The 12079-nt window shown below is 48.4% G+C and overlaps 1 protein-coding gene across 1 annotated transcript in view; it reads left to right on the plus strand.

Annotated features, from left to right (window-relative positions):
* Positions 1 to 10568, plus strand: part of prrc2c (proline-rich coiled-coil 2C) — a 50414-nt gene extending 39846 nt beyond the window's left edge. The window contains 19 exon segments of the mRNA XM_046352907.1: positions 248 to 405; positions 642 to 796; positions 957 to 1356; positions 1482 to 1567; positions 1700 to 1894; positions 2019 to 2270; positions 2960 to 3154; positions 4505 to 4676; positions 4868 to 5005; positions 5008 to 5067; positions 5800 to 5906; positions 6036 to 6202; positions 6345 to 6576; positions 6749 to 6856; positions 6955 to 7155; positions 7327 to 7430; positions 7794 to 7920; positions 8041 to 8319; positions 8587 to 10568. Of these exon segments, the coding sequence (XP_046208863.1) occupies positions 248 to 405; positions 642 to 796; positions 957 to 1356; positions 1482 to 1567; positions 1700 to 1894; positions 2019 to 2270; positions 2960 to 3154; positions 4505 to 4676; positions 4868 to 5005; positions 5008 to 5067; positions 5800 to 5906; positions 6036 to 6202; positions 6345 to 6576; positions 6749 to 6856; positions 6955 to 7155; positions 7327 to 7430; positions 7794 to 7920; positions 8041 to 8319; positions 8587 to 8844 (3394 nt within the window). The 3' untranslated portion in view covers positions 8845 to 10568.
* The last annotated feature ends 1511 nt before the right edge of the window (positions 10569 to 12079 follow it).

Genomic DNA, 12079 nt, shown 5'->3' on the forward strand with positions numbered 1-12079 from the left:
AAATACACTGGGTACTCATCATCGCTCCCTTTCTGGTGGCATCACAGTAGTCTAAAGTGGTTTCCTTTCCTCGTCTCCTCTCCTTCACGTGCACTGATGTGAAAGCAATGTCCTCCGTTACATCACTACGTCCTGGACTGTAGACCACTGATGATCCTGTAGTCTTTAGACACCCTTTTTTAGTGAAGCTGCTACTTCTCTGTACATTGGCCTTGTGTGTGTCTAACATTTCTCTCCTCTCCTCCAGAGCTGCCCCTAACCCAGACTCAGCCCCAGGTGGGGGAGCAGTGCGCCCCGGAGGTAAAGATCCATCTGGACGCAGGAAGGACGAGGCCAAACAGACCAAACAGAAACCCAAGGAGAAGGAGAATGCTTTGTTGCAGTTTGACCTCAACAACTATGCCAGTGAGAGAGACACACACACACACACACGTCTCCTATACACACCTGTCTCACACACCTGCTCATACCCATTGAGGCTATCTAGTGTCCATCTTGAAATGTTTTTTTTCCCCCAATATGCCACGAAAACTGTAATATCATATTGGCCCAATACAGAATTCTTCCGATTCTATTGTTCTAGAACTTGTACCATGTCCGTGGAACTGATGTGATGTCCCTTCCTGTGTGCTGTCCTGTAGGTGTGGTGATCATAGATGACCATCCAGAGGTGACTACCTTAGAGGACACCCAGTCTAACACTGCAGACGACGGCTTCACTGAGGTGGTCTCACGTAAACAACAGAAACGACTACAGGACGAGGAGAGGAGGAAGAAAGAAGAACAGACTACACAGGTGAGAAGGAGGAGGGAGAGAGGGAGTGTGCACTTCACCACTGGGAGGCAGTTGCTCCTTTATTGAGTAGGGACACATTGACACAAGACTCCTATTCAAACTGAGGACCATAACATCTGACATCCCTAACCTGTATGATGCATTGTGTGTCTGTTTACAGCACTATGGGAAGAAAGGATCAGGGGAGAAGGGGAGAGGAGGAGGAGGAGGAGGAGGAGGAGGCAAGCTGCCTCCCAGATTCGCCAAAAAGCAGCAGCAGCAACAAGCATCGCTACAACAGCAAGCCTCACAGCCACAGCCTCCACCCCCCCCCAAAAAAAACAAGCCACATCTCTCTGCCCCCCAGTTCCCTCCCCCTTCCCAGCCTGCTGCCTCTCCTCAGACTCTGGAGGGCTCTTTAACCCCCCTACCCTCCGCCCTGACCCCTACCATCGTGGACTTCAGCTCTAAGACCTCCCTGCCAGCTGTGGCCCTGGCCACGCAGCCCCACAGCACTCTGGGTACGGAACTCTGGGAAAACAAGGTGGCCGGATCCACCGTCCTGCCCGACGTCAAGAAACGTGAGTCAAACAACCTCAATAACACAGTCATATTTCACCAAAGCATTTTATTAGTGAAAACGTTCCAACTTATGACTAGGTAGGCTAGTGTTTCATATATAGGTTATATGTTGTGTGTGTTTCAGTTGGACCTATCAGCCCTCCTCAGCCTCCTTCAGTCAGTGCCTGGAACAAACCTCTCACCACTTTCACTGGGGCCGTCACTCCTGAGGTACAAATCTCCCTCTTTCTTTGCCTGGTAGCCATCTTGCACAGTGTTTCACAACCTTTTGTACAACAGACTGACCAGCTCTGGGTCTGTTCTGTTTCATTGTGGATCTAAAGAAAGTATTGTGTGTTGTAGGGAGTCAAACCTGGCTCAGAAGGCAGTGTGGATCTGGGGATGGACAGGATCCAGTTTGGAGCCCCGTCCTCAGCTGGCAGTACAGACACTGATGGTGTACCAGCCATGCTAGAGACTGGACCTGACAACAAACTACCTGCTCCTAAAGAACAGAGACAGAAACAGCCCCGTCCTGGACCTATCAAAACACAGAAGGTAGGGTACTACATGTGCACACACACCCTGACTGAAATCCTCAGAAAATCAATAGATTGATAAGTTATGGTTCTTCATAGTTTTTTATAAACTCTAACTGTATCTCTCCCCTCTCCCTCCCCAGCTCCCTGACATGGAGCCTAAGGAGTACAAGCCTGGCCCTATCGGTAAAGAACGCTCCCTCCGTAACCGCAAGGCTAAGGACATCCACGGGGGGGAGGGAGAGGGTCTGGATGGGGGGATAGTACCAGGAGGAGGGGCCAGCAGAGCAGTGGACTCCAGCCCCACCAACACCGACACCTCTGTTCCTGAGCTGGGGGGTGACATCGAGGTGATGATCACCATAGCTTCTGCGGAGTATGGCAGCAGTTCCAAGGTGAGATGGGATGGGGTTGGTTGGTTGAAATGGTATACCCGATATGGCAACCAGTCTTTCCACCTCAGAACTCTGCTTTAAATAGGAATGTACAGGAAAAAGGAAAGGAAACACCAACATAAAGTGTCTTAATAGGGTGTTGAGCCAGAACAGCTTCAATGCACCTTGGCATAGATTCTACTAGAGTCTGGAACTCTATAGGAGGGATGCGACACCATTCTTCCTCGAGAATGTCCATAATTTGGTGTTTTGTTGATGGTGGTGGAAAACGCTGTCTCAGGCACCGCTGCAGAATCTCCCAGAAGTGTTCAATTGGGTTGTGAGATCTGGTGACCGAGGCATATGGTTTCCTTCGTTTTCATGTTTATCAAACCATTCATTTACATTTACATTTAAGTCATTTAGCAGACGCTCTTATCCAGAGCGACTTACAAATTGGTGCATTCACCACTCGTGCCCTGTGGATGGGGGTTTTGTCATCCTATGGGGGCATAATTACCGTAGCCAAAATAACGGCCTGCCCATTGTATACATGATGGGATGATGATTGCTTAACCAGTGTGGAAGCACCTGCTTTCAATATACTGTGTATCCCTCAAATAATCAAGTGTTTCCATTATTTTGGCAGTTACCTGTGTTCCATTCATTGCGAATATATTGACGAAATGTTGTTTCTCACCCCACGTCAGGAGTCAGTGACTGACTACACCACCCCTTCGTCATCTCTGGCTGACAGCGTTCCTACTGGAGGGAGTAAGATGGAGGAGAGCCTGGTAGCCAACGTGCCCCTACCCCACTCTCTGCCTCTCCCTCGTAGAGAGGCGCTACAGCAGAGCTCCAATCTCAGTACTGTCTCTCCTGCTAGCGTTGACCTCACACTGAAGGTAATGTTACGAAAGCCACAACTAGCCTACGGATAATGTTGCGCTCACTAGGGGTCCAAGGTTTAATTACTAGGGATGTGACAAATGTTAAAATGTTAACTTTTAAACCGCCCAAAAAATGTATTCTTTAAAGGATATCATAAAATGATGTAATTCAGACATGCTCCTGCGTGTGATTACTATGGGGCAATGCAGTTCAGTCTGCTGCAGTCCTGGCAACCTACCAGACAGCACTCACCTTACTGCTGTCCCCCACCAACTCAGCAACGATGTTATTAATGTTGTTTTAGGGTCTCTGTGCTTCTCCATGTTCTGAGTTGTCAGTACATGGGGCTTCATGTCCCAGTCCTCATCAATGTGATGGCTCGTTGCGGTGATGTGTGGCAGCGTGGTCATAGACGTCCAACCATATGTAAATAATCAAAATTAGTAACCTCCCATATCTTCTACATGATCTAGTGGGGTTTATATGTGTGGTCTCATAAATGTGGTTGTGACAAGCTGTGCTCACTAGCTGTGCAGGACTCATTAGAACAGAGTGGACAGAAATGTGGTTGTGACAAGCTGTGCTCACTAGCTGTGCAGGACTCATTAGAACAGAGTGGACAGGACCCATCACCAAATCAGACTGGGCGGAAAAAAACATCATACACAATTATTGCCTGGTTTTCTGAACTTCCCAATTTCGTTCTGTTGTAGTTTCACTCACTTCAAACCATACTCGCTTCAGATTGAAGTACTGTCAGACTGATTTGTAGAAGACTGTCCTTGCTGCAAATAAGAAAAATAACATTGGCTGTTCATTGACATCACTTTTGATTACACAGTGGGGTCATGATTTTTTAAAATATATATATTTTTTTTATTGAAATGCGGTCACGAGCCAAAAAGTTTTGGGAACCTCTGATTTACCACCTGTATTAGTATCAAACAGAGCGAGCAGTGACGCGCAAATGATAGCCACGAGCACACGGCTACCACTTTCTCTCCATCATCTCCCTACGGTGCAGTGGTGCACATTCATATGGATAACATGTGAGGTTTGAGGATTTCCCTCATATGGATAACATGTGAGGTTTGAGTAAATTGGTTAAAACACTCCACACTATGAAAGTCTAAACTAGATAGAAAGTGTGTCGAAATTATAATGGACCTATATATTTCTAAATAACTGCCCTTTTTCATGCCCGCAAATAGTTTTTGACAAATCGGTCATTAAGAAATGTGTGGCACTCGAGCCAAAACGTTTCCCCGTTGATCTGAGATCGACTTACGTTTCAGAGGAGACATTGAACCACACCTCAGACAGAAGGTCTTCTAATGAATTCATTTGACCTTCTCTCTGTTTAGATGGAGTCAGCTCGTAAAGCGTGGGAGAACTCCCCCAGCCTGGTAGAGAAGAGCTCTCCTGTCACCTCCTCTTCTCCCATCACCTCCTGCACCACCTCCTACTCCTCCTTCTCCTCTGCCTCCATGCCTCAGATACCAGTGGCCTCTGTTACGCCAAGCACCTCTCTGACAGGTACTGTGTTTATTTTTCTGTCTGATTTAATGCTTTTTATACAATGCATTTACACAAGTATTTGTTACATTAATACTTTTTTAAACAAAAATAGTTTTCCGTCTAATAAATGGATTGGTGGGCAACATCACCCTCATAAACTGCAACAGCAACCGGGTGTAGTGACATCTCCTTTCCCCCCCCCTGCCCAGGTGCTGGGACCTACACCACGTCCTCTCTGAGCACTAAGACCACCACGGCCTCTGACCCCCCCAACATCTGCAAGGTGAAACCCCAGCAGCTGCAGCCTGGATCCATGAGCGGGACCAGCTTCTCCCAGCTGGGCTGTGTGGCCCCCTGCTGCCCCAGCAGCAACAGACTCCACAGGTCTACGTCTCCCAGTCTGCAGCAGGTGAGACCTCCAACACACCTGAAGCTTTTATGCACTTAGAGATAATGACTAGGGCCGAGGTTTTTACCTAACTAGGTGACCTCACCAGGAAAAAGTGTGTACCTAGTTGGTTAGTGTAGCAGATACTACTAAACCTGAATGAAAACAGTTCTGTTGAGTGGGTATGGAGGCTTATTAGCTTTTTATGACGAGACAGCCATTGAGTGTTGTGCTCTTCTCTTGTCGTATCAGTGACTGCTGAGTGGCCCTCCCGTTGGTATGCTAGCTATAGAACTGACTACAGTGCAGTACAGTAGGCCCCATAGGGAGGTCAGCTATTAGCGTCTATCAGAGAGAGCGCTGAGCCCACAGGAACAGAGAAAGGTCACTGCATTCACAATCCTTATGTGATCTGAGATGGAGACAGCTCTGCTATTACTGAAGGTAATGCTAGTGATTCAAATGTTCTCTGGTGAGTTTGTGAATTTAGGAGTTTTGATCCCTTTTCTCTTTCTCTCTCTCCCGGATTCTATTCTCTCTCTCGTTCTCATTCTCTCTCTCTCGTTCTCATTCTCTCTCTCGTTCTCATTCTCTCTCTCGTTCTCTTGCTCTCTCTCGTTCTCGCTCTCTCTCTCGTTCTCTCTCGTTCTGTCGCTCTCTCATTCTCTCTCTGGTTCTCTCTGTCTCTTTCGTTCTCGTTCTGTCTCTCTCGTTCTGTCTTTCTCTCTCGTTCTGTCTCTGTGGGTTCTGCAGCCCAGATTCCAGCGTTCTACATGGACACCAGTCACCTGTTCAGCAACCCCCGCCTGGCACCTCCCTCTCTGGCACAGCAGCAGGGCTACCAGCCTAGACTCTCACAGGTAAACACTACAAGGATCTCTTTCATTTGTCTTAAAGCTTAAACTGCCCTTATGTAGCCTTACTCTCCCCTTATAAAACCTTATTCTTCCCTTGTGAAGCCTTATAAGGCCTTATTTTCTCCCCTCCAGCAGGCAGCGGTGCAGCAGATTCCAATCCCCATCTATGCTCCCCTGCAGGGCCAGCACCAACACACACACCAACACACACACTCTCACCAGGCCCAGCTAGGCCTCAGCACCGGACCTCCCGTCTCACAGCCACAGGACCTCTTCAGCTCCTCACTGCAGCCTTACAGGTAACACACACTCAGCAGGATATGTTGAAGTTTGTGTATTTATCCAACAATGCTGTTTGGGGGATGTGTAGTCACTCTGACCGGTAAGAGGTGTGTGTGTGTTTGATCACACACTATTTCAACTCACTCCTCTGTCCTGTAGGTCTCAGCAGGCCTTTATGCAGAGCAGCCTGTCCCAGCCCAGCCCCATGATGTTATCAGGGCCGTCTCTCCACAGCTACCCTGGGGTTGGGGGCCCTGACCTGGGCAAGCCTCAGTCCAGCCTGGCCTACCAGCAGCCCTCCAACACACACATCCCGATCATGTTTGAACCACAGCTCAACCAGCCCTCTGGCATGGGAGGATCCCAGCTGATAGACACACACCTACTGCAGGTATGGGAAAAGGTACACACAACGTAGCAGCAACGTTCTTATAACTGTTGAGTGGGAGAACTCATGTTATCCTGGTAAATGCTTGAGTTCTATGTGACTATACAAGAGCTTAAGAGCTTTGTAAGGAATATTGTCTTAACACCCCCCCCCCCGTTCCCCGTTCCCTCTCCAGCGTCAGGGGATGAGTCAGCATTCTAACCTGTACTCGGGGCAGGTGCAGCAACACGGACAGAGCAGTTACTATAGTAACACACAGTCTCCTAGCTCTGCCATGCAGCAGGTATACACATTTATTTACACACTTTCAAACAGATGATTGTCAAAACAGACAATCATGACATTGGGACTAACTCACCTCTCTCGCTCTCTCCTCTCTAGGTGCAAGTCTCTCTGACGGGCTCCCAGCTAGGTCTTCCTAACTATGGTTCTGGGGGTGGCCAACCCCTCCTGGCGCTGCCCCCCACCCCTCCCCAGGCTCAGCCCCCCAGCCTCAGCCGCCAGCCCCCCATCTCCCAGCCCTACAGGGGTCCATTCGGGCCCGGACCCACACACAGCATGATGCAGCCTCCTTCCAGCAAGGTACACCAGGGAACCAATCAAAAGCTCTGCGTATGCGAGAGAGAGATGCTTGTTTGTATGTCTTCAAGCCTTATTATATTGTAGCTGCCTGTGTTCTGTGTGTGAGCATTGTGTTGGTGAGATGCTAGCAGTACATGACGTAATGTGTCTGCTCTGTGTGTTTCTATCCAGATGTGTGAGATGGACCTGAAGCTGTTTGGCAGTGGGATGGACATGAAGCCTGGCACTCCTCCTCACAGCGCAAGGAGCACTACTCCTACATCTAGTCCTTACAGGTAACACACACACTACTCCTACATCTAGTCCTTACAGGTAACACACACACTACTCCTACATCTAGTCCTTACAGGTAACACACACACTACTCCTACATCTAGTCCTTACAGGTAACACACACACTACTCCTACATCTAGTCCTTACAGGTAACACACACACTACTCCTACATCTAGTCCTTACAGGTAACACACACACTACTCCTACATCTAGTCCTTACAGGTAACACACACACTACTCCTACATCTAGTCCTTACAGGTAACACACACACTACTCCTACATCTAGTCCTTACAGGTAACACGCACAACGTCTACCTGTTTATGAGTGTGCCAAGAGCTGATGTTTTGTTGTGTCTGGTCAGGGCCAGCTCTACATCTCCCAGCAGCCAGTCCAGTAAGATGAACAGCATGCTGTACCAGAAACAGTTCCAACCCAGCTCTGCTGCCATGAGGGTCACACAGCACTTCCCTGGACAGTTCAACCCACAGGTATTAGACACACACACTGGGGAGGGGTAGACCAGAGCCTAACACTGACCCATTTTATTAGAAAGAAATCAAAAGAAATAGTGCTTGACATTAACTTTCTCCTTCTCTCCCTCCTTTCAGATTCTGTCTCAGCCCAACATGGTCTCTCCTCTGGTGCGCCCTCCCCCCCACACCCAACATGCTAACTCATTTGGTGGAGGGATGCAGCGTTCGCCAATGGGCCCACCACCCATGTCTCCCTCTCTGGGAGGAGGGCTGATGCCTCACCCCCGGCCGCTACCGCAGCAGCAGCAGTTCCCCCAGCAGCACCTCTCCCACCCCCCCAGAGGGCCTCCTCCCCCCCTCGCACCTCGAGGCCCACCAGGTCCCAGAGGCAACCAGGCAGAGCAGGACCTCAAGGTATAGTACTGAAGGGTTATGGGTACTGTAGTGCAGATGTATTTGAGCTCTACATGGGTGGTGATCTCTGTACAAGCGTGTTTCTTCGGCCCTTGAGTAACCCCAATGTGACGCATTTCTGCTCTAGTCCTGCTTGCTGATTAGTTGACTGGTTGAACCTGAATGTGCCTGGTGGTGAAATCCTGATGTATCCTAAATGAATCCAGCAGTACAACGTGATTGATTTGATAGCTGTATTAACTGGTTGATCTCCTGTCGGTTCCTCAGGCGAAGCAGCGAGCCGAGGTGCTCCAGTCGACTCATAAGTTCTTCTCAGAGCAGCAGCTCAAGGCTCCGTCAGTCTCCAAACCCACTCGTCTCGACCAGGGGGGATGCAAACCCCCTCTCGACATCCTGCCCCCCAACCACCAGACCGTAGGAGTCGTGGAGCGCCCTGAGCCCGACAAATCCTCTCTGTCGGTGGGCAAGCCCATCCGGACCGGCCCTATCAAGCCCCAGGCCATCAAACCAGAGGAGGGGAAGTAGAGCCTCAACATTCTCCACAGAAGGAGAGGTGGAGAAATAATCCAGCTGCTCCACTCATTCACACAATCACTCGCTCTCACACATCACCCGTGCTGTTGTTGGAGAGGGGAGGGAGAGAAAGGGAGGAGAGGTGGGGTGTATAAGTCTGAATGAGAGGGCTACTGTGTGTGCTCCAACCTCCCACCTCTCTCTCCTTCTCTCCTGTCCTCCACTATTGGGGTCTGTGTGTTTTCGGCGGAAGACAGTGCGTAAACTGTACTTCAAATGTCTACCGTGATGGTAGAAAAAGAGGGAGCGAAAAAAGAAAAGATATGAGATTCGCTGCTGATTTTGCCATTTTTATAGCTCTATGATTTCGGTTCCTTTTCTCAGTTGAATCACATGAAGACAGGGCTCTCCTTTTTGTTAACAAAAGAATGTATCAATCTTTTGTTTTTGTAGTTGAACAATCTTATTTAAAGCGATGTCTTTTAGTGAAGCACAGACACGTTCTATTCACCTGTCTGTCCTCCTCCCATCATTACTAACACAGAGCTATGTGAGTGTGTACAATCTCTGCATGATCACCACACACCTTCCCCTTAGTGCTCAAAGGTTTCACCAATATTACTTCAAGAGAAACTGAAGTAATTCTGTTTTTTTGTTTGTTTTCCTAGAGAGGAAATGTAAGATGCAGCAGTTGATTGCTTGATCGATTGAGTTATTGATAAGTCTGCCTTCCCTCCTGCTTTCTGCTCTCATTTCTTTGCCTGACATGGTGGTGTACGGGGGTGTGTGTGTGTGTTTTTGTGTTTTGCGTGTTGCACACATGGGCAGGCTATTGCCCGGTTCTCTGTATCTTTAGCCAAAGGTTGAGCAGCGCAAAGATGTCACAGAGCCTTCGGAAATTCCCGTTGCTATGGCAGCAGAGTGGAAGGGGAGTTATTATGGGTTGTCGGTAAACCCTGAATCCAGTCTAGGGATACGTCTCACACACTCCCCTCTTCCATTTCCCTCCCTGCCTCCCTCAAGAGTAAGGAGAGTAGAATACACCTATAATACACTCCTCTACCACCGTTCACACACCCATCCTCAGTGTCTCTCATACACACACTTTACTGTCGGGCACCCTACCCTGCTGCTACTGACAGAAAGAGAGAGTGAGTACTGGTGCCCTTAGCCAGGACACACAGCAGGAGAGGGCTAGAGAGTGGGGTTTTAATTTTAAAAACTGTAGAAACAGAAAATCATTCAGTGTAACCCTCACCAAGAGGAAACCAGACTGACCGAGACGGGGAGGAAGAGAACAGCATGAGAAAACAGCCTCCAGAGTTGAACTGTAGTCTATGGTTCTGCTGTGTTCCGGGCAGAAGGACAGGTGTTCGTGTTGAGAGGAGAGCTCGCCCCTGTCTTCTCCTGTCTCTCCAACTCACTCAGTCTCACTCAAGCCTACACCGCTCACTCATCTCTGGTTTACCATGGTGAGAAGGGTCCTTCAGAAATGTACAGTAGTATGCTCCCCTAGTGGGTAGGGGGCTATGGAGCCAGTTGCCCCACCCCACTCTAACCAGAACATGGAATGAGAAGTGTGTAGGAGGGAGTGGTGGAGGGTGTGATCATGATGATAATTAGTTTAGTTTTACTTGTACAGGGGGTACATCGCTGTATTAAAATATGTACGGTCTTATTTACATTCTTGGTTTGGTTAAAGAAACTAATAAAATAATATGCTGTTAAAAAGTGAACCTGTGACTGGTAGTTTATTCTTCGGTCTTAACTCATAATTCAGTCCAAAGAACCAACGTGTGGTTGCAGATGGCACCACTAGATGTCAGTATCAAGATTAATACCGTAGGAGGGAAAACGCAACATTTACCCACAGATGGGAGCCAGATGTCTCTCAGGATGCATAAATCTGACGCATCTGTTTAGAACTTCCACTCACCACAAAATATAGTGAGGAGGGGAAGTCCAGTGGCGGGAAGTGGGAGAAGAATGGAGCTTGATGAATCTTCCCGACATTCAACACATTTTCTCATCAATGGTTCCCAAAACTAGAGTTTGTTAAGATCACTGCACAAAGTTTTGTAGACTTTACACTTTGCCAAAGTTTCCCTCCAAAAATGGTTTAGGAGTGCAAGGGAAATTTGTATTGCATGTGCGCACTTCAGAGAAGGCGTTGCCTAACGGAAATATGCAAATACATGCTAACAGTATCTCACTAGCTTGTGCTCGTCTCTGCCCTCCTTGCTTGTTCTGCCCACTATGCTTAATTTGCTACCATTGGAAACAACACCAATGAGATATCTTGGGATAGTCACCAGTGTCTTTGATTTACATTTACATTACATTTAAGGCATTTAGCAGACGCTCTTATCCAGAGCGGCTTACAAATTGGTGCATTCACCTTATGACATCCAGTGGAACAACCACTTTGCAATAGTGCATCTAAATATTTTAAGGGGGGTGAGAAGGATTACTTTATCCTATCCTAGGTATTCCTTAAAGAGGTGGGGTTTCAGGCAATTAATCCACTGTCCTGGCGTCGTGAGGGAGTTTGTTCCACAATTGGGGAGCCAGAGCAGCGACTTTGACTGGGCTGAAAAAACTGTACTTCCTCAGTGGTAGGGAGGTAAAGGCCAGATTGGATGAACGCAGTGCCCTTATTTGGGTGTAAGGGCCTGATCAGAGCCTGGAGGTATGAGGTGCCGTTGTTTCACAGCTGCCGTAGGCAACCACCATGGTCTTGTAGCGGATTAGCATGTTAACTGGAACCCAGTGGAGTTAACATTAGCCAACTGAAACGTGAGAGAAACAAATTGGGAAGGTTGAACACTAGACGAGCTGCGGAAATTCTGGATGAGTTGTAGGGGTTTAATGGCACAGGCAGGGAGCCCAGCCAATAGCGTCATCCACAGTAATCCAGACGGGAGATGACAAGTGCCTGGATTAGGACCTATCATACTGTGCATGAGGCAGGGGATTGGGATGTTGTAGAGCATGAACCTACAGGAACGGGACCACCGGTTGATGTTAGGACTTGATCCACAGGGTGTTGTCCAGGATCACGAAACAACTTAGCGCTCTGGGAGGACACAATGGAGTTGTCATCCAGTGATGGCGAGATCATGGAACGGGCAGTCCTTTAGGGAGGAAGAGGAGATCTCAACTGTTTTGCCCCATTTCAGCCTAAGGTGGTGATCCTCATCCACACTGATATGTCTGCCAGACATGCAGAGATGCGACCCACCTGGTC

Source organism: Oncorhynchus gorbuscha, linkage group LG06 (genome assembly GCF_021184085.1).
Source record: "Oncorhynchus gorbuscha isolate QuinsamMale2020 ecotype Even-year linkage group LG06, OgorEven_v1.0, whole genome shotgun sequence".
Lineage (NCBI taxonomy): Eukaryota > Metazoa > Chordata > Actinopteri > Salmoniformes > Salmonidae > Oncorhynchus > Oncorhynchus gorbuscha.